The 23,167-nt window shown below is 39.6% G+C and overlaps 2 protein-coding genes across 2 annotated transcripts; one reads left to right on the forward strand and one right to left on the reverse strand.

Moving 5' to 3' along the window:
- Positions 1–677: 677 nt before the first annotated feature.
- Positions 678–10,746, forward strand: elk4 (ETS transcription factor ELK4). The gene is made up of 5 exons (XM_044035050.1): positions 678–951; positions 5,578–5,792; positions 6,832–7,551; positions 7,828–8,067; positions 9,698–10,746. The coding sequence occupies exons 2-5, from the start codon at positions 5,586–5,588 to the stop codon at positions 9,914–9,916; spliced, it is 1,386 nt and encodes a 461-aa protein (XP_043890985.1). The 5' UTR covers positions 678–951; positions 5,578–5,585; the 3' UTR covers positions 9,917–10,746.
- A 4,422-nt stretch (positions 10,747–15,168) lies between these two features.
- mfsd4aa (major facilitator superfamily domain containing 4Aa) lies at positions 15,169–22,917 on the reverse strand (the record flags this gene model as incomplete). Its single annotated transcript, XM_044034640.1, has 9 exons — positions 15,169–15,490; positions 15,737–15,857; positions 15,969–16,039; positions 16,471–16,618; positions 17,523–17,696; positions 19,189–19,304; positions 19,396–19,525; positions 20,518–20,772; positions 22,702–22,917. Coding segments are annotated over 9 exons (1,284 nt in total), but the record flags the coding sequence as incomplete, so codon positions are not given.
- Between the last annotated feature and the right edge of the window lie 250 nt (positions 22,918–23,167).

Consider the following 23,167-nt stretch of genomic DNA (forward strand, 5'->3'; position numbering starts at 1 on the left):
TGGATTAATTCTTTAGATACACACAGTGTGTGTTGTGTAGTCTCTCAAACACACAGTTGCCTTAGATAAAAGTTGAATATTAATAATAATAATAATAATAATAATAATAATAATAATAATAATAATAATAATAAATGAAAAGTGTCCAGGATGTGTGTTATATCCTTGTTGTACTGCAGGTTATAGCAACGTGTTCTTAAACACATACACTAGAGACATTTAGACACAGTCTTATAAAAGACAGACATCATTGCACATTTTTGTTTATTTGTGGAACACATTTGACATTTGTGTACTGTAGTAACAACAACAACAACCACCAACGAATCAAGAAAGGAAGTGACCTCAGCGTGAGTTTAATGATGCGTTTGAGTGCTATCATGAGAATTTGAATTTTGAATAACATACACAACTCACCACAAAAAACAACAACGCAATTTTCTTTCACAAAAAATGATCAGGTGTCGTTTTAATGTCAAAGAGCATGCTTTTTGCATCAATACGTTCACACTTTGAGAATATATAAAGAGTATATATAAGGTTTGAGCTTATTGCTTATATATACGCTACCTTTTGTCATACACGATTTAAAAACAATTTAATTATATATTATCTCGCTGCGGTTTTTAATCATAATAACAATAAGAATTATTATTATTATTATAATAATCATGCACAACAATAGCTACAAACGCACACACACTGACACTGCCCTGCGTATTGACGTGTACGATGAACATTGAATGCAGCATTATTTCCTGTTCTGAGGTTACGTCGTCTGTCCAAACCACCAAACGCACTTAAATGTATTTAACGTCCATGTATTTGCTTGACACTCAGCCTGAGACGTGTTTCCTGTGCTATGACGGCGTAAGAGGTTTCCCCGCAATGTTTTGGGGACACTCGGACGCGGCTCGACGACTTGGAAATTCAGCGGGCTCTGCGAGCGAGGTAATGTTAGCACGCAAGCTAAAGTGAAGCTAGCTATGCGCTAACTTACAGTTAGCTGACAATTATTTGTGCATCAATTTGTCCCGTCCCAGCGAGTGTTTACACAAACGACAGTGGCATGTGAGCTCCTCACTGTGGCTTGTTTTGCGTTTGCTAATGTTGAGGTTAACGAAACTAACATCATCCATATCAACAAGTGGTCTTTTATGTTTGCTCTGCGTGGGTGCATCCACAGACTTGATCCTTCAGTCCTAGTGTTCGGGGCACATGAAGGAACCCTGTTTTTTATGACTAATATGACCTAACTGACGTTATTTCATTGCTTCCCAAGTGACATTTGCTGCTAGTGTCGGGCGTTACATAACGTCCACTGGTAATCTTTACCCTCCCCTGGCTGCAGATTATACTGCCCTATTTTTCCTCCCCACCACTATCGCCGGTTTTAGCATGATTCGGACAGATTGTGTGTGTGGGGGGTGTGTCTCCAACCCAGCAGGTCTGGATGAGTCAGGGCAGATTTACTCTTCCTAATGAGAAGCTTAAACACATTGGCAGCTTCGAATGGGGTGAACACAAGAAGTCATGGTCTATAACAAAAACTCGACATGTAAACACAGCAACAAATATGGCCTGAGTTATAAAACATGTGCCATCTTGTTGTGAACAACTTTAGTATGTGAAATGATAAAAACTGGGGCCTGTGACACACCACCCTGATGAACATCCATAGTCCTTGTTGTATGTATGGCACAGCTGGCCCCTGTTGGTATCAACAGGAGCCTTGTCGTCGATGGTTTTATTTCTAATTCAGCATGTTGAATTGCTGTTTGTCACAAAGAGAGTGAGTGCGATCACTGCAGTTGATTGTTAGCTTCAGTAATTCTGAAGACAAGAACAGGCACAGAAATGGCATCATAAGCAAATGATCAAGACATTTGAGCCCTGCCAAGACATCTGCCATGTGGGAGGCAGCCCTTGATAGGTGGCCATGGGTGTTGTTTGATGTCTTTGATCACAAGTATTCTTCATGATGCAGTATGATGAAGACTATTTAAAGCACAATGTTTAACAACCAGCAACCCTGGACTGTTGCACTAGGATTTTGACAATCAGACAATTGTGGTGGCCTACAGCTTAACTGGTCTGACCTAAGTGTGCCTTTATGCAAGAATTATGCAAACGTAACAACTTGATTATATATCTCACAGTGGGAAAACACTGCTTAAATGAGTTGCATTATGTATGAGGTGCTTTCGTGGGACGTTAACTTAAAAATACGTTTTTAAAGGCATCTCTACTGTGCTATTTACGACCACAAGAAGTTGTCATCTCTGTGGCCAAAATCTAAGTGTAGCATAAAGTGTCATCAAGTATAACACATTGATTACTTCTTGTATGTATTCTTGTGTATGTAAATTGTTGAAGACTTCTCAAATATTAAAGAAAACTAGGATAGAAATTACTAATAAGTTTTGAGTGGTGGTTGCCACCGTAAAAAATTGTTTCTTTTTGAAATTTTCTGCATGGAGTTTGCATGTTCTCCCCGTGTGTGCGTGGGTTCTCTCCGGGTTCTCTGGCTTCCACCCACAGTCCAAAAACATGCAATGTGGGGATTAGGTAAATTGGACACTCTAAATTGACCATAGGACTGAGTGTGAGAGTGAATGGTTGTTTGTCTCTAGTTGTGTGTGGCCCTGCGATGGACTGGAGAACTGTCCAGGGTGTACCCCGCCTATCGCCCGAGGTAGCTGAGATTGGCAAAGCACCCCCCGTGACCCTCTGGTGGAGGATAAAGCAGTTAGATGATGACTGACTGACTGATATTGGTGTGACAAATCAGAGCTTGCTATGTTGTGCCTCAGTCTTAGAAGTCAGACTGTTGAGTGAGGTGAGCATTGGTGCCTGCATCTAATTTCTAGAAAAAAAAAAATCAGGCCAGTTCCCTAAACGATGAAACATCACAACATAACTTTGATATAACTCTGATAATTTAGAAATTGTAACAACACTGAAATATTTTTTTCTGCTTATCAAATCAGGGTATCTTCCCCAACCACCAGATCTAGCAATTCCTCTGTCAAACTGCTGGCTGTCAGATTGCAGACAAAGACAACAGGGCAAAGGGCACTGATGCTGTTCTGAAGACAGTGGCTCTACTAAAGCCACTGAGTTGTTCAGTGTTTTACTTTTGTGTACATAAAATGTACTCCTGCCCTCACCCATAGAATGAACACATATCTATCATCTGCAACAAATCTTTCGGACCCTTTTTCCTGGACATTATCTAGTTATGTGAACCTTTAGTAGTGACCCTTGAGGAAATTATGTAAAACTTAAGACTGACTTGCAGGAGTGGTGATTGGTTTGTTCCTTGTACAGACGTTAGTGGGAGTCCATTAGTCAGTAGATATAACAGATATTTAAAATGTTTTTTATCTGATCTGACTTCTTGAAATATTATTGGTATAATAGTCCTAGGGTTTTGCAGTCCAACAGGTCCAACAAATTGGCAAAGCAGATGTCAAATTAAGCACAGCTCTGTACGTGCCCACACAGAGCTGAGAGAAGGTCTACTCCAAACTGAAAACACCTGTATGTGTATGTGTGTGTGTGTATACCACTAGTTTTCATTGCCTTTAATCTTTGCATAGGCTATTGTGCTGAAAAACCTGCAAAGACCCTTAAAACATCAAAAAGAGTTTCAGATGTGGCGTTCACTGGAAAAAACATTCATCATCCTGTCAACAACCCACATTTAACTAGCAACTAACTGCTAGTGAGGCATAATGAAAGCATGTCAGAAAAATATTCAAACATAATTTGGTTTGTGGAGTATGCTGTCTGTTATACAAAAACAGACAGTACACTTGCTCCTGAGTGAAAGTTTTAGAAGCCCGTTTAGTTGTGGTCTTAAACTTGTTCAAGAGAGAAACGCTCAAAGTGTTAGCAATGCATAAATGTTATATCAATGTGTATGGAGGAATTGTTAAATAAAATTATGTTGTGATTATGAATGGTATGGATTTATGGCCTAGCTTAAGTTAGTGATGGGAAATGTCATATAGCGCTGCAACCAGGGATCATTCTCAATTAATCAATTAGTTGTTTGGTCTATAAAATATTACAAAACCATAATAAATAATTTTTCACCCCCAAATTCTGAATGTTGACATCATCAAATGTCTTTCTTTGTTCACAAATAATAAATAAATGATCAAATTTTTTGATGATTAATATGTAATGAATTCAGAATTTATTAATAAGTAACTGTTGCAGCCATAAATTACTCTCACCAATTAACACAATTTTGTCCAAAATACTTTGCATCTTTAGCCCAAATAGTCTCAGTTCACAGAAGACTTTTTATACAACTAGAAGATACTCAAATTAGTTAAATGATAAATAGTTATCAGTTGGTTTGCTAAGTTGTAATTGTAATGATGTTTATGACACCTTAAAATGTTTTTGTGAATTACTTTTCTCAGCCCTAGGTTTCGCAATTAGCATCCTCTTTGCTACATGCTGTTAATTTTAAATGGCCATAGTGTTCAGTGGACCTCTCCAAACCCTGACATGATGTGTGTTTATGCTTTGGTCTAATTTTCTCTCATTTAAGTTATAGATGTGATAAAGAACCACACATGAACAGGGTCCACAGTTTGTAATACTAATTTTTTCTTTTGTGGACAGTCACTATTCTTCAGTGAATCTTTTTTTTTGCACTCTCTCTCCATAGTCCATACATACTGGGCATCAGAATTTCCCCTGAAGGAAAATGCCTGAAAGATGTTTGAATTCATCCAGCCGTTAATAAAAACACTCTTGGGTTTATTCATCAGGATCTGTGATGGTTTTTACTGTGAAATGTGGGAACCACATGAGGAAACAGAGTTTGTTGGAGGAGGTGCACCTGGTCTTGTAAAACAGCCTCCTATTCATTGGCTGTTAAATTACAAGTTATAGCAATTATACCAGATTTCTCCTCATAATGTATTATCCATCAGACTTAGTGGAAATTATGATGTCCAAAGTTCTGCTCATTTGCCCCACAGGTTAAAATTCAACACTTTTATAATCAATACAGCAAAATGTCACACATGATCTTACTGACAGTGGATTATTAACTCGTGCAACTCGGTGCAAGAAAAAATGCACAGAACTTTAGAGGACTAAAGTTTGATTTTAAAAAGGTTATTGGTGCCTTCTCCAGCTGATTTTGATAGAATTTTAACAGTATATACTTCTGTTCATTTAGAACAGAGAGAAGTTTACTTTAGAGTTATGCTTAGTCTTTTAGCTGAATTTGATGGAACAGCATTACGAATTAAAAAATAAATAAAAAAAGAAGAATGAGTGCATGGCGGAGAGAGTTTGAGAGTAGTAAAGAAGAGTTATTTGTGAAAAGGTATTTACATGATCGAGTCCTCTGCTTGCTGTAGTCTACGGTCTCACCATTAGATGTCTCTTATTTTTACACACTTGAATGTAACTGTTGGAATAAACTGAGGTGACTTACAGCAGTGTAAAATATCCCTCTGGACAGGGGTGATATTTCACACTTTGTTGTGATGTTAACAGCTCTCATTGTCAACAGCATTTCTCTCCTCTCTATCCTTTTTTTTTAAGTGAGAGACATGGACAACTCTGTCACACTCTGGCAGTTCCTCCTCCAGCTACTACTAGATTCCAGTAATGAGCAGCTCATCTGCTGGACCAATGAAGAAGGGGAGTTCAAGCTGCTGCAGGCGGAGGAGGTGGCCCGGCTGTGGGGTGCTCGTAAGAATAAGCCCAACATGAACTATGACAAACTCAGCAGGGCCCTCAGATACTACTATGATAAGGTAAACTCACAAATACTGTTTATACGTGGTTGAAATGAGCTACCTTGTATTTGATTTGTAATTAATCAGAGGTGTGGTTAACACCAACGCTTGAAGGCAGCACTCTCAAATACAGACTAAGAAAAAAAACAAGGGTGGCTAAACTCATAAACACTTTGTTGTCCTGGATTTGTCATCGTCATTAAAGGTAATACTGTCATATTTCATATGTATATGTGTATCTATGTATATATACATATATATATATATATATATATACATATATATATATATAGACATATATATATATATATATATATATATATATATATATATATATGTTGTAACGTAATCTACAACATAGTGTTTCACAATAAAAGCCTTGTTATGTCACTAGAATAATATACAGCTTTTAATATAACTGGAACAGTGAAACAAAGTGTTGTGTGTATTGACATTGTAAAGCACTCACCTAAACCGGACCTTGTGTTAAAACATGACCAAAATATAAGGGCAAGCATAGACATGACAGACTTAATTTGGCTACCTGGAGGTAAATTAAAAACTAAAGTCAATGTTTAAGGAAATGTGACAAGTCCAACCATTTACCAACTGTTGCCTAGGCTAAACATTTTCATTCCCACAAACAGCCAGACTGGTTAAAGTCCATGGCTTAGTAACATGCGTGGAGAGGGAGAGTGCTGTCTGTCTCTCACTCTCCTTGCGGTGTTGGCAGATGCACTGCCTACCCCTGTGGGCGTTCTGGGCAGGGCTGCTGTGGTATGTTTGGCTGTAGCATTAGTGGCTGCCAGTTTGGTACAGACAGGAAGGACAGAGCAGTCCCACCCGCGAGGCTTTTCTGTGGTCTCCCTTTTCTATTTTTTATTCCTGGTGCCTCCTCGTTAGACACAGTACATGGGTGAATGTCTAGTTTTTGTGTTCACTGTGTTTCTGCCAAGATGTTCAAGACTTTGTATTTTGTATATATACCAAGAGTATAGACTTAACAAATCTTTGATTTCTGTAATTGCAATTGCTTTTGCTTCCTTGTGTCTTACAGAACATTATAAAGAAGGTGAATGGTCAGAAGTTTGTTTATCGCTTTGTGTCCTATCCTGACATCCTGAAAGGCGAGGTTGTTGCACGAACAGAGGGTGGGGATGTCAGTGCTGGGGGTGTTCCTGTCCTAACAAGAAGGGACAGCACCTTACAGGAGGGTGAATCTTGTGACAGAACCAAGGTAGGAGGAAGCACAGGGGTTCTGGGCTCAAGCTCCAAACAGTCAAACCGTAATGACTACATCCACTCTGGTATGTACACCTCCTTCACGCTCAACTCCCTACAAAATGGACGCCAGCTCTTCAAATCCATCAAAATGGAGAACCCAGCAGAGAAGATGGCTGAAAAGAGAGGGCTCATCACCACAGCCCAGAGCCAGCTGCAACAACCGACTGCTTTACCATCCGTCATCAAGTTTGGAAACACCCCTCCAAAGCCAGCACCAGCACCGCATCCTCAGGTTGCCATCGATTCGACCCTGGTGTCCAATCACTTGGATTCTCTGCAAGCTCCTCCCCCAAGGGTTGAAGAAATCAGCACACACTCCACCCTGTACGCATTCGAGCAAACCCGTCCATCAGAGTCAACTTTCACCATATCAGACCTGACTTCGGCCAGTCCATCCCCAAGCTTAGTGCCTGACTCCTCCCAGGACCTGATGATTGACAGTGACATCGAGTCAGGTTCATCACAGCCAGCAGATACTCAGGCACAAGAGAAGGCTAGTACACATACAAAAACATATGATGTTATTTTTTGGTCTTGTTTTTGTGTACACGCTTCTCATTTGATTGAATTATGTTGTACTGTTGTTTCAGAACCACTGAACCCTGTGACCCTGCTAATGGATAATTCTTATGTAGAATAAAATCAAAACTACTGTTAAGGTTTTTTTCTGATACTGCAACATATGTTGTATATATGGCCTACTGTCAAATGCACATGCTTTACAAAATGTTTAGAAATTGCCATTTCACTCTCTGCCTGTCTGCACCAGGTGGATGGTGGCCTCGGTCTGTCGGGAGATGAGATCAGCTTGGTCGACGCTGAAACCAGTTCATCTTCAGTGAGCAGCTGCACCACAGTCAGCACTCAGAGCTCAGGAAAGGCACGCAAGCTGCCAAAAATCCTGCACATCAGCCCACCAGCTCTGTTGGTTACCGCCTCCGACTTCTCCCCCTCAAACCTCTGCAGCCCCTCACTACCCACTGCCTCTCTCACACCAGCAATGCTACAGGTGAGAACATTGTTCTGATTCTAATTACCTCAGGTCACAGTTATCCAAAATAGTTTTGCTGTGATAAAACCCTGTAAATGATTGCGATCCTGACTGTTTAAAATTGATAATAAATATGAACCAGAACATTTCATGATATCAATTTGTAAGATAAAGCTTCCCACAACAACAATGGCTTGTGGGATGGCAGCACTTAAAAGCAATAGCAACAAGTAATTATGTGTATTATGTGATTTGTTTATTTTTTTTTTAGGGACCAAATAGGCAGAGGTGTAAAATTACGTTTTTGTCTTTTAATGAAAATAAACGATATTTACAACAGTAAAGAAATCTTACTAACTTAAGTAACTAAAAAATGCTGTGAAAAATTAGAGCCCAAAACATCCACTCTCCGGCAGCAACTTTTACAGTGGAACGGTTATATCTGTGAAACTGACCACATAACAATAATACCTTTCTATAAGAAAGTCGGAGGAACGTTGAGAAGATGAGCACATATTTCCGCCCAAATTCCCACACTAAAATTCAGATAATTATCTAGACCTGCACCAGATCATACATTAATGTACATTATTGCATTTTTTACTGAGTCCAACACTGACTGTTTATCCAATTATGTTGAGGCAGCGATGCTTCGTCCCATAACCCATCTTCCGTCCTCCAAATTTCAAGAAAATGTTTGTGTTATTCTGAAACTGAAAACATAATCTCCCTGGGGGAGAACATGAAAATGTTGTTGTTGCTAATGGCACAAAATGGAATTAATTACAAAGAATTGTCAACAAATTAAATAGTAAGAAATTAAAATATGTTATTTATTTCAATAACAATTGCTGTGTTTGCATTCTAACATTAGCATCATTATGGTGAAGAAGTGAGGCCAGCTAATGTGGAAACTTAGACTTACTTACTACTAAGAGGAGGATATATTGGTAAATAGAAAGCGCATCAAATAAAAGAAGGTAACTATTTAGTTAAATACAGTCAATAAATGAAACGACGGCGAACCTACCAGCATTGTTTGTGACCAGCAGGGGGCAGCAGTGATTCCTGGCTGTTTGTAGACCACTGATTGAAAATATTACTGTGTATCTGATTCAATTCAACCTTCTGTCACAGTGAGTCAGGTGTTTCTCCCAAATAGGTCTGGTTGGCAAATATTTTAATTTGACTTCACCAGTCTTTTCACAAAGTTAAAACAATTATCAATGAATCAGTGAAACTGAATGATATTTATTCATTATGCTGCCAAAACTGGAAGAATAAATGTCAATGGGTGATTATAGACCTAGTGCAGTCAAAACTGAAAGGTACTACTTACTTAAAGGATTGAGATAATCAACGCATCCGCACAGGAGAAGCATAGGTCACATTCTAATCTGTGTACACAGTATATTTGGAGAATTAAAAAGCTACCAGTCATATACAGTATATGTACTGTACATAGTGCACGTATACAGTGCATATATACACAGTATATGTGCATATATACAGTGTATATTCGCACTGATGAGCCACAACATTAAAACTGATGGTTGATCTGTGCGTGAAAGAGTCTTAAATCAGCTGTGCTATTGTTTTGTTCATGCCAGAATTGACATACGTCTGTCTTGTATGTCTTTCTCTTCAGACTCCCACTCTGTTGCTGACTCCCAGTCCCCTGCTATCCAACATCCACTTCTGGAGCACACTCAGTCCAGTCGCTCCTCTCAGCCCAGCCACAAGGCGCCAGGGTGCCCATCTGTTCCAGTTTCCCTCCGTCCTCACCCCGCAGTTCCAGATCCCTGTACTCAGTGCAGATGGTACCAACACACCCGGACCCATTTCACCAGATCCTCAAAAGACGTAGAATTTACCTCCCACAGCCTGAACCCTACCCCCAACACACATATACAGGCACCATCTCATGCTCCCACATCCCTTACAGAATAGTGGAAGCTTATTGCCATTGTCATTGCCATTCCCCATCACTCTGGTGCTTTAGAGTTTGCTGCCACAGAACTCTCACTACAGTCAGTGTGTGTGAAGGACCTGAATGACCTGGTGAGACGTTGGCAGTCCAGGTTTAATGGAAGAGGATATTACATTCAATTGTTTTACAGCATTTTTATCATGTACACCCTGAGGATGCCATACAGCACTCATACACACTGATGCCACTGCTCAGTTAGCACTTATGAATTATTTTTGTCTCACTTTTTGGGATCCTCAGTCATACCAGCTCAACGGAGGGAGGAATTTCCATGGCAACAACGTGTGCATGTGGATTGGACCCTCTGCAGTTACAATCTGCTTCATACTTGGACAAACAGAGCAGTGTGATTTGAATGTTTCCATTTAGAAATTCCCTCCTTGTGTAAAGGTGTTACTGCCAAAAAAGACACGTTCATATCGGTTCCTTTACCAATGTCCTCCCGGCCCCGCTTTTTGCTTAGTCCTTATACTTTATAATCTATACTCTTTAACCTAAGTACTTGCATGTTTAACTCTTTTATCTTCTTTGTCAAACCTTGCCTTCAGCTGCTTTTTTGGCTAACTCTAGCCATATCCAGCAAGACTTTTACCCTGACTGTCTTATGATGTATGGCCATATTCCTCGCTGAACCTTAAATCCTGCTTCTATGTTGCTCTTCTAGTGTGTGTGTATATATATATATATATATATATGTATATATATATATATGTATATGTATATGTGTATATGTATATGTATATGTATATATATATATATGTATATGTATATGTATATATATATATATATATATATATATATGTGTGTGTGTGTACAGTAGAATGGCCCTGAAAGCCAGCCTTGGTCTGGTCTTTCTCCAGCCAGTAAGCTTTCAAGATGGTAATGAAAGAAAGTGAAGCCATAGTCCTCTCTGAGCATCGACTCTGCCAGTTGCAACCTGCGTATCATGTATGTCTTACTGCTCTGAGGCTGCCTTTTCAATTGTTAAAGGCAGCCAAAATCCAGCCATTTTATTAGAGTATTTATTTTTTTAAGGAAACATTGCAGTATAAAAGGTACATTTTCAAGATATCGAGTCGGTTGGCATTTTGGCAAATACACCTTTTTTTTTGTTTTCTAGAGACTTAAATGACAAGATTGATACCACTCTTGTGTTTGTACAGGAAATATGTGTACCTTATGTACCTTACCTTCAGAGTACAGTGTGTAGAAAGTCAGAAACAATGATTTTCATTATTGTTTGCAATAACTGAATATCACCTGAAAGTTTATAAAGGTTGTATTTTTGTTAGACCTAGACCTGTATGGTATGGGAAGTGTGTGTTCACCATGTTGTTCAGCCATATTTATAAAGTAGCCCAATATAGGCAAATCAAATACTGGCTCTAGGGATTTTTATGGTACCTGAAGGTCACCATAGTTCACCATTGTTCATACAATACTAAAAAATAAGGAAACTGGTCTAGCATTGTTTGAAGGCGACACATTTATTAAAGCTTTTATTTGGGAAGGTGAGATGGATGTTGCCTGGCAGCTAATGATTCTTTCTTGAAATATATTTTATATAGGTGAGATTTAGAGCTTTAGAGCAGCTGTTTTGTTCCCAGTCTGTATGTTAAGCAAAGGTACGTGAACGCTGGCTTCAGCTTTATTTTGGTACCGACACAAGAGAGGTGTCAACCCTGGTCATCTAAAAAGTTAAATGTATTTGCCAAACCCGTCTGTTTGATTTTGTGGAGTCCAATTGGAACTGAAACCACATAGAGTTGTTCCTCTTGAAGCAGAATCGCTTAAGACTGGTGAGAGTCCATCGTCCTGTCCACAGCTTTGCTTAGCTTTCTAATGGCTTGAATGATTTGTTGCTTGCGGTGTGAGTGCAATGACTTAAACCCAGAGAGAAGCTCCACATCCTAACAGCTTGACTCGCGTCGGCTCACTGAAACAGTGACCCTGAAGCGAACTACTTTCCCCTAAAACGTGCTCCTCTAGATTCTCAGCCATGGAAGTTTTGCACCCGTTTTGTGTGCCACTTTTAAGCCATAAGTCAGAGACACACCTTTGAATGCTATTAAACACAAATATTGTGCATCGCTCTTGATTACACATTACTTAAAACATGCAAGTGTGTCTGTGTTTACCGAAGTGTCACTTTCTCACTCAGCGATGGATGACTTAACGATTCTTGTAAGCGGGTGGGGAACTTGTGCTCACTTTAACTTAAGCTACAGACATAATCCCCACTCCGAACTTCAATTCATGATGCATATGGTGCCTTACCACAGCCAAGCCCAAGTTTCTCTCCCAGAAGTGGTTGGAGTTCTCTCATTGGAAACCAAGCTACACACGCAACAGTATACGACAGCGACGCTGTCTGTTCTCATGCCATATTCTTTACATAGACCAAACCAGAGGAGTAAAACTTCACGGGGACGTTTAGTGTGCGACTACACAGCGGCTCGTTTACTCTGCCACAGTGTGTGTGTGGGAGCCGCAGTGTGTGTTGCATGTTGCTTTACATCGACGGCAGCATGGGTTATTATGCACAACATGGGGAAAAAAAAAAAAAGAATCTGGCCACGTTTTAAGAGGTAGTAGCCATGTCTCTTTCCAACCTGCTTATAAATGTATGTGACAACCGATCTACTCAGAAAAAAAAAAATCTAGATATATAATACGAAACCTGTTAATCGTTTTTGTGTAATCAATTATTTTCATGTAATACCAATAGAATTTTAAGATTAATTTCTATTTTTATAATGGCCAGATAGATAGGCGTCTGCTCTTTTGGGTTCCTGTTCTGTTCTCTTTGTGCATGTGTTCCCTTTTTGTTGTTCTCCTCCTGTGGAGTTTGGACACGGCTGACAATTGTTTTTTTGTTGTTTTATTTTATTTTATTTTTAAGGAAATCAAAGCCTTATGGGGAGAGATCTAAATCTATGTTTTTATATGTGTTTTGATATAGTGTTGATATTGTACTTGCAGATGTTGTGATGAGACGTTTGCACTTAAAAAGTCGGGGGTTCCTGTTGTATTGGATTCTGTCACTTTTCTATGACTCGGATATTCTCTTTGATGACATGTTTGTTGACATTTGCGTACCAAGAAATGTATATTTTCCCAAAGGGACGATACAGTTATGCACTTCGTATTTTATACCACAAACAGAGTTAAATCTAATCTTCTACAGTACATATCAAAGCATTTGTGATACTTTGTGTAATTAGGCAGTACCACACACTATTTATTTATTTGAATTTATATTTAAGCCCAATAGAATTGGTTTCTTGCATTCACTTCAAAAAGCCTTTAATGGCAAATGCCCACAATGCCTGTTAAACTTGCCCCACCAACCTTTGAATTTGTAATTGGCACAATTCTTCATTTGTATCTTCTGATGTTTTCCCCTCAGCTTACCTTGTAAAATGTTTAAAAAAAGAAAAAGAATTTGTTCGGTCCAGTTCTCTATCGGTTTGATCCTTTTTTCAAATGTTTACAAGCTACTTGTTTTAAGTGGCATATTGATGTGAGACAGGGGGATAGGAAGTGTTTATAACGGAGGAGACAGGTGAGACCAGTAATAAAAGATCTCTGACTAAACACTGATATTTTTTTTTACCTCTGTGTGTGTGTGTGTGTGTGTTTCTGTGATTGTGAGGACGGAACGGTGGTGCTAAATGGTTGAATACCATTGTTCCAGAGACATTTTGACCAGTTCACATCATCAAATAAGTTACAGCTTATACACACACCCATCCATCTGTATGTGGCCCTGTGATGGACTGGCAACGCCTCTCGCCCCCAGGTCAAGCTGAGATTGGCACCTGCACCCCCCCACAACCCTCATGTGGAGGATAAAGCAGTAGAAGATGAGTGAGTTTTGGGATCAGGGGCCACACTGGGTGTAGTGGAGGTGCAAATGTGAGAGTGAATGGTTGTTTGTCTATATTGACTATAGAAAGATGACAGTATGTGTGTGTGTGCGAGAGAGAATGGGGAATTCTCCTTTGGAATGATTTCCCAAATGGTAAACTTTTGGAGCCTTCAAGCACAAGACATATCCACCAATACTGGTCAAATGTTCTTCATGTTAAGTGACATCATGAATGGTAAATCGTCTGTATTTATATAGCACATGTCTAGTTTTGATGACCACTCAAGGCTGCTTTACACTAAAGTTTCTTCCATTCACACATTCACACATTCATACAGCAACATCTATGTACAGTGCATTTTCTGTCACACGTCTTTCATGCCCAGTTAAAAGCTGCCGGCAAAACCGTCAAGAGCAACATGTGGTCAAGTGGCTTGTCCGAGGACACGTCGGCATGTAGTCTATCAGAGCCGGAATCAAACCCACAACCTTCAAATAGAAAGACGACTCGCTCTGTCACTGAGCGTCTGTCACACGGATGTCCAAAGGTCCAGTCCAGTTTCTTTTTTCACTTCAGTGGCTTCTGTCTGCGTGTGCCGTGCACACACTTGCACACCTGGGGGCCGCACTCTCTCGTCCATGCCGATCACAGTCATGCAGCCATGTAGAAGACTTGTGACAGCATTGTCCACTTGAATTTCATAACCATGCTTGCACTGTCAGTTTGCAGCCTCATAGCGAGCTTGCTGCACTTGGGACCTGCTGTCAACTGTCATCCCCTGACATCTAATATTATCTTCTATTCTGAAAATGTGGGTCACTGTGGCGGCATCCTGGAACCACACAGTTCTTCCACCGGTCGGTTCTTGGTCGAGAAGTTTGTCCAAATGAATTTGCAAGCAAATTTTCGTGCACAGTGTTTCCACCTGGAAGTTGAACTCTGGTCACATTCAAGTCGGAGAACGGTATCGCTGCATCCAAAAGAACAACATACGTGACCTAAACCTTACATACATTTATAAATCATTTATAAAGAACATCATGAAGTCAGCAGATGACCTGTAGCAAAAGAGACCAGTCATGTTACCATACGGCCTTACTTATGTCATGATGGAATTATTCTGACTGGTGTACAGTGTGTGTGTGCTGACTATGCCTCACCCGAATCCCATTATTTTCATGATATCTTGTATTCTTACAGTCTGAGTGGTTCAGTCCACCACCAAGAAACCACAGAAATACAACTAACGCAGACTGATGTCACAGTAAGAATTTACCTCCGAAACTTCATTCAAGTGTCATTTGAATCCAAATGTGAGTTACACATTACCAAAAATCTAATCTTGTATTGCACTTCCAGCTTGTTGATCATCAGGCTTGAAAGTAGATCTCTCCCTCTTTGTTTACTTGGACAAGGCCAGGATGAAGCTCTGCATCTTGTTGCTGGGTAAGATGACTGCATGTCCATTTATTTCTCTGAGCTTATCATCTTTCTTTGTTGTCCACACTGTGTCCTCTGGTCTCGGGTCACGAGCCCCCCGTAGATGGATTCTCTTTCATATTCATGCTTTCCCGTGAATCTGGGAGGAAAACAGTGGTGATTAAAAATAAAAAAAGACTGAGGACTTTGTCTGTTGAGCCCTAAAGCTCTGAAACATTATCAACTGAGTTCACACTCTTGAGAAATCCTCAACATAACACAGACGAAAAAAATGTTTGTAGTATTTACTCCATAATACTTAAATTTTCCCACATGTTCTCAGCCGGTATTTTCTTACATATATAATGTGTTTTAACTTATCTTAACTTAACCCATCTCATCTCACCTGTGTGGCCGTTTCTGTGGACGTGCTGGACAAATATGAGCAGCAGGAGAAGGCAGAAACCGATGAAAGAGGCAACTGTACAACACAACAGGAAAGCGTAACTGCCGTGACTGTGGATCACCTGGGATAAGAAGTACACACACACACACACACAAGTGTCATTTACCTGTGTTCCAATGTACTCATGAATTGTGTTTAACGTCATTATTATTGTGTATAAAAGACTTCTTACCGATCCCACAATCAACTGCAGCATCATTTCTCCCGTGCTGGCACTGGTCACCAGAACAGTTGTGGCACAACCTATAACACAAACAATAACAACAAGAGACAAAGTTTTAGAAAAAACGCCTTATACATTAGTAATAATAATGAGTAAACAAATATGCCAAACTGAATTAACAAATGCATACATTGATATTACAAAATCAATACCTAGATAAATAATAAAAATGTATTATTGTGAGGCAGATGGTGTAAAGCACAAGACAAAGAAAGTTTAAATATGAAATATTAAATGTACATGTTTTTATTTATTCATTATGTTAGATCAGATGACAGACACTTTTATTAATCCCTACGGAAAGTTCCCTAGTGGGAATCTACATATCATTTATTCAATTCTGTACATATCAATTGTCTATTTCAATTTTTGAAATGAACACGTACTGTATGCTGATTCATTAGGTCATTGAGTCCTCATCCAAGCAGGGCGTAACAATGTGTGTGTTTACCTTTGTAGTCCAGTAAGTCCTCTGTATACGCGACCATGGAGGGAAACACACTGCTAATGCACAGACCCAACACACAAGTCCCGAAGAAGAGAAACACAGAGCTTGTGTAGAAGATCATCAGCAGACACTGCACCAGTATGACTCCCACCTGTGAAACAGACAGACAGGGACATGCACTAAAGTTGGTGCTGTATAAAACCTGCCTGCATTCATTCTGTAAATTCCAGAAGAATCAAGAAATCAAATGTGATACCCTCTTTGTTTATTATATATTACTTTTAATTTTTTTCTGCATAGACTGACGTTTGAGAGACTTTGTGGAATAGCATGCCTTGACATGAAAATCCACCTGGAAATTTAAGTACTTATTTATAGTTTTTATGGTTTGTTTGTTCTGTTACAATATATTTATTCAAGTTTACACTGTCAGAGTCAGTGTCATTTTTTTTTCTCATCAGATTGGGCTAGATAGATTGGGCTGAAAAAAGGATATAAGACACTCAATATTGCACATTCTTATAGTGTCTGTATATATGTTTTAATATAGCAATGGAAAAAAAACATTCTTAATGCTCTAAGTTCTAAAGGACTTCATTTTACATCCTGATTGGATAATAATAAATCATCCTGCTACCATTTCTACTGAATGTACATGATGGTGACATGTGGCACGTGCAACTGCGAATTCAACTTTCCATGTGTGAATGCAGGAAAATATTCTGGTTATCGCCAAGGCTTTCCTTTTCTTTTCATTACTGCTAATGTTATTATTATTATTATCCTTCATCTACAGTTTGTCCTTTACTGTAGGTCACATGAGGAGCTGGAACCAATACCAGATAGCGTGGGGGACAAGAGACACGTCACACCCTGTACGAGATGATATTGATTCTTGAAATACATCTGCTACACAACCAGTACTTGCAAGGTACTGACCTTACCATGTAAAGTGCGTTGTGAATTCCAGCAAGTTTAAATATTTAATTTGATCGATCATTTTAACGAGTATTTTCATTTTAAGGTGTTTTTGTCTCGTCAACATGTGCTCATACCAGACTGAAGGTGAGCAGCCTGGGTGCCGTGTATCTGCAGGACAGGTAGATGAAAGCAAGCCTTCCTAATGTGATGGCGGCCCAAAATACACTGTCCAAACAGCCAGCAGCCTTGTGACCCATGAGCAGGGGAGGGGAGACTGCATAGGTGTAGATGAAACCAGCATAGGAACCCTGCATGCCCAAAAACATAAAGCACAGAGCAGATTTTTCCAGGTTGCTGACACACATTCGCTCATCTTATTCATACATTATCCTTAGCAGCTGCTCTGTATGTATACAAAGGTCCTCAATCAGTTGGAAAAGACAAATGGCCTAACTGAGAGCTGAGAGGAACCCCTCTTTGTGGAATCCTGGCTCCTGATTGGATAACGTTTCCCCTACATTTTCTTGCAGACCCTGTTCAGACCTGGAATTCCTAAGCGCTTGTCCTGTAACTGTGCAAAGTACAAAAAGCAAATACAACCATGACTCTTAACATCACATGCGAAGAGACTCTCAGATGACATCCTTCTAAGGCTCTATATGTTTACCATTTATGGAAACATCCTAATATTAACTCTGAATGCCATGTGGTTTCTATTTGTCTTGCTTACAATCAGCCTCTCACAAGCTGGGTCTCAGTCCCGGTTCTGGATCATACCATGTTGGGATTCGTCGTCCGGACTCTGACTTGAAGGTCTAAAGTTGTAGGTTGAAATCCTTAATTATTATTATTTTTTTAAACTTAAGATTCTGATAAAACACCTAAGAAATACTCTGTTAGAGGTTGAGTTGTGGATCTTAAAATAAAGCTAAAATAGAGTTGTTTTAGAAAGTCAGTGCAAACATGTCAGAACAGGCAGCTCAGTTGGTTAAAGTGTTTCTATAAAACGTGGGATAGTGGGTTATATTTTTGTGACATTTTGTGAATTTTAAAAACTTAAGCAGAAATTAAAAACAAATTAGTAAGCTTATGAGCATCTGAGGTTATACATTCTAATCTTGAAGTGAAGTGAATTTCACACAATTTGAGAGTGAGTGTGAGTGCGTGGGCTCTAACAACACAAAACTAGAACGGACAGAAAACATACTACTAGTTCTATAATCAAATGTGTTTAAACAGATCAGATTTTTAGGATGTTTTGGCTGATTAGGGGTTAAATCAGTCGTCAGGCTTCGAGGGGCAGAACTGTGGAGGGCGGTGTTTAACCTCTCGGTGTACAGTGGAACAGGAACCCATGAGTTGTGTAGGATAGACATTGTTTTTATCACACAGCACATGACTTCTGTCTCCTCCCAAGGATCCAGAGCCTGGATTACAGTCTCTCACATTCTGACAAAGACACAAATACATTGACTACAGACACGCCCGTGTCATCAGACGATTATTTGTTATTCACAAACAGGAATTACGTGCCACGTGTGTTTGAATATAGATGGGAATGGATCACAACTAGTCACTGGACAAACATCCAGAATGCTCCAATAGTAAATACCAGGTCTGAATGGATCCTAAATCATTGACGTTGGATTATCAATGTCTCATGTCTCAAACGTATGCATCCACCTACATATTCAGCCGTCCACCTTTTACACATCTCACACTTTGATACTACAAAGTTAAGTGTTCACTGACCATGTGTAGTGTGTGTGTGTGTGTGTGAGTGTTAGGCTTGAGTCTCACAATGATCCCATCAGTAATGAAGAGGATAGCTCCACCTAGAGCATGGAGGATGAAGAACGTAGCAGGGTGACCCCGCAGTTTGGCAGGGTGACAGCAACCGAACACACTCGTGTGTCCTACAGGAACAAGGTGAGAGGTTTACCACTTCATTTGAATGGGATGGTAAAAGCACACACACACACACACACACACACACACACAAATCACCTTCAACATGATCCACGGCAGGACTCGTGCTGGACAGGGAGTCCTTTTCTAGCAGACATGGACTCTTCCTGCAGCAAGGCAGAAGTCTCTCGTGGTACATGAGTGCAAGCACTGCTGCTGGCACAGGGAGCTGCAAGTATACACAGAGGCTTTTGTTTAGTCGCTTAAAAGTAAATAATTCTGTCAGCTGATTCTGTTTGCAATCCTGCTCTTCTTAAAGTTGCATCTGAACTTTCTTATCTTGCCCTGTCCTCAGAGCAGATCCAGTTCAAACAGTACAAGTGTCTGAGTACCTATAACTTCACCTCAGGAGCAACGTCAAGGAAACTGTTAATATTACAGAGAAGGAAACTAGAAATGAGCTAAATCAGTGATGAGCTCAGTTTTTCTTGTTGACCTAGAATGTTTGTTCTTTTCTTTAGTCTGTGCAGGTGACGGGGCAGTGACAGTTAGTTTCTGTAAGAGCTTTGTTTGAGCTGTGTGTCTAGCTGGCTCTGACATGTGACATGGAGAGAGGTTAATGTATCTGTGATCACTTATGGTAGAGTCCATGGAAAAACGAATGGTAGTGAAAACATGCCAAAACACTGAGAAACGTTTATGGGTGCTGGAATATAAAATACAGGAACAAGGACGACCCCCATCTGAATACCTAATGCTCAGAGACACATTATGCTTTGTTAAGACTCATAACACCAGTTGTAATGATCTTTACACATATCTTATTTATATTATCTGTCAAGCAAGTCCAATAAAATAAATGTTTGTTCAACTTTATTCAGGTTTTGGCCTATAGATTCCTCTTAGTAATGATGGATGTGTATTCATCAGATCATTTTTGCTATGCATGGACAAATACAATGCTTACTACAGATTTGTCTAAATCCACAAACTAAGGAAAACAAGTCTTAGCTCACCAGTGAAGCCTCTTGGTTTTATAGGACAGTGTTATCTTTACTGTTAGGCAAATACACAGCGACACTGGCTCCATATCTACCAAGCTAACCGGCGGCACGCAGTCATTGTTCCATTCACATGAGCAATGCAAGGTATTTGAGTCAGTATGTTGAACACAGACACTTCACTCATTTCAGCCACTCATGTGACTCTTGTAAAACTCACATTGATAAGAGCCATAATCCAGAAAGCATAGGCCACACTTGTGATGATGACACCTTCAGTGTACAGATGGTACTGTGACATGTTGTGCAATGCCACTCCTTGTCCAGCAAGGCTGCTGCGGAGGTGCTCAAGGTCAGGCGAAGACGAGGAGTTGGTCGTCCTGTTGGACAATACAACGCAGCTGTCCTCTGACAAGAAAGGTTCAGCCACCAGGGGGCTGACCAACGCTCCCAGACCTATGAAGAAATGCAGGGCCTGGAGAGAGACATGAAGAGACATGAAGATTCACTAAAAGACTAATAAATACTACTGTTTCACGGTAAGTTTTTCTTTTTAACTTTTTTTCACGCCTTAGATTAAATTATTAATTTAATCTACAACATACGAAACTATTTAATGATTTTATTGATCCCAAACAGGGGAAATTATGTTATGATATGGTGTTATGGTCTAATCTATCATTATCATCGTCATAAAAAAAAACAAAACACAACTCATATATACTTAAATATGAAAGTGGTCTATTTACTATTAATGTGATATAAGTATTGATAAATAAATTATATTATAGTAAAATAAAGGCATCAGTACAAAGAGTATATGATGCTAACTACAAATGAAAATGAACTAGCACAGGTATAATTATTATATATTCTCCCACAAATATTATGTGTAGTCCTTTAGATGGGAATATTTCAACAAACCAGTTAAAGTCCTATTTCCGTATTGTGACTGCACTCAAATTTGTACCAATTTAAGCCTATTTTAAACAGTAAAAGTCTGGCCACCATTAACATATGGTGCTAATATAGCTAATATACAATATACAATACAGTGGAGTGCACTCCAGCATGCAAATACAAGCTCATTATTTTTACTCATCAAACCCCTTCTGTGGCACGATAAATATACCTTCCGACTTACAATAATATGTTAATAAGCACCAAAACTGGTCAGACCTGCTTACCACACTCTCCTACTCTCCTCACGCTCACAGTGCTGCATCACGTCCAACACACACGGGAGTTGAGCATCATTCAAACTGTGAAATTCTAACAATGTTCTATTGTACGACTTGTTTGGTTTTGTGTTGTTGATTATTTTATTCGTTTATTGTCCGTGTTTCTATATTTTATTCATTTTAATTATCTCTGCTGTATGGCACTTTATTTCAGCTGTTGTTGTTTCTTTTAAATAAAGTTGGATTAGATTGGGTCACACCTGCTACTGATTTAATCATGCATATAATGGAATAAAGCTACATAAAATAACGTAAAATAATTTGAATATAAAAAGTATAGTGTGCAACCTTTAAATATAATCAAATCTCAAATTTACACAATGCTGATTAAGTCCTATCAGCTTAGCATGACTCTGTCTGTGTCACAGAGTTTGGTTTTCATATCTCCTTCCACATTCCTGCACTGCACAAAAGCATCATAGTGCTATAGAAAGGCGATACGGCGAGTGCGAACTACACCAACCGTGTGGCCCCTGTATAGCTATGCTGTGTAGGTTATTACTCAGAAGTCTTCAGGGGGAGATTGAAATCACACACTGGTGCTTTAAATTCAACCTCATTTTAATCTCCTGTCGAGGACAAAGAGACTAAACCAAAGTAACTGTAGCCTAGCCAACATGCAGAATTTCTTTACTTTTAAAATCGAGTGAAACAAACTGTCAGTGGTGATATTTTAGTAATCGCCCAGCTGGTTCCTCTTAAAGGAGTACTTCACTGAGTTGCATTTAGCTTTGTATTAAGAGTAGTATTTTTGAAAAATCCCAACCTCAGATCCTTTTTTCGTTGCGTGCCCACCAGTGACACGGCATTAGCGTTGCAGTTTCAAGGCCTCGGACCTGAAACAACGTTAATTCTGCACTTTTTAGAACCAATCGTAGGGGGACGGGACCTCATTCCCAGAATGTAAACAGTGTCCGCCATCTTTGCGAACAGTTACGCTAACAGGACCAAGTGTCACTTGTGGGCACGTAACAAAAAAAGAATCAAGATTATATCTCCACTCAGGGGAAACTAATGTTGGGAAGCACAATTTTTTCTAAAATACTACCCTTATTCTAGTAATACAAAGCTAAATGCAAATCGGTGAAGCACAGAAAAACAGAAAAGACACAGACACAGGAGACATTCACAGCTGCCCTCTCCCCTCACTCTCTTCCTCTGACCTGCAGGAAAACGGCAGAGTCCTTCTGGTACAGCTTCACTAGCTGCAGATTGGCGATGGTGTCAATTAACCCCATGGCTTTGCCTGCGATTGCCATGGCGATGGACAGCAGCACCACATGGTGACACAGTGGTATGATGGCAAACACGAGTGAGATGATGAAAGTGCAGGACAGCAGAGCTGACAGGGAGGACAGGAGTCTGGAGAAGACACAACAGTGACACCATCACGCTGACGATTATACAATGTGTTCAGTGCCATTTTACTTTTCTGCAAACTGTGGAAAGATGTGCCCGTACCTTCTGAACAGAAAAATTCAATTCAATGTTTTGTCAAATTGCTTCATACTGTACATCATGTCAATATTTATAAAGTGATATCGTTCTCAGGTATTTGAGGCTAAGTTATCACCCAGAGTTGAAGGAGTCAAACAGTAACGTGAACTTTTTTTGTTTAATATTCCTATG

Source organism: Solea senegalensis, linkage group LG9 (assembly GCF_019176455.1).
Source record: "Solea senegalensis isolate Sse05_10M linkage group LG9, IFAPA_SoseM_1, whole genome shotgun sequence".
Lineage (NCBI taxonomy): Eukaryota > Metazoa > Chordata > Actinopteri > Pleuronectiformes > Soleidae > Solea > Solea senegalensis.

Excerpts from the sequence above, each read along its gene's own strand:
- elk4 (XM_044035050.1), top strand. The coding sequence starts at position 5,586 with ATGGACAACTCTGTCACACTCTGGCAGTTCCTCCTCCAGCTACTACTA. Across the intron at positions 5,793-6,831 it reads TCAGATACTACTATGATAAG|AACATTATAAAGAAGGTGAA; the intron begins GTAAACTCACAA and ends TGTGTCTTACAG. Across the intron at positions 8,068-9,697 it reads TCACACCAGCAATGCTACAG|ACTCCCACTCTGTTGCTGAC; the intron begins GTGAGAACATTG and ends CTTTCTCTTCAG.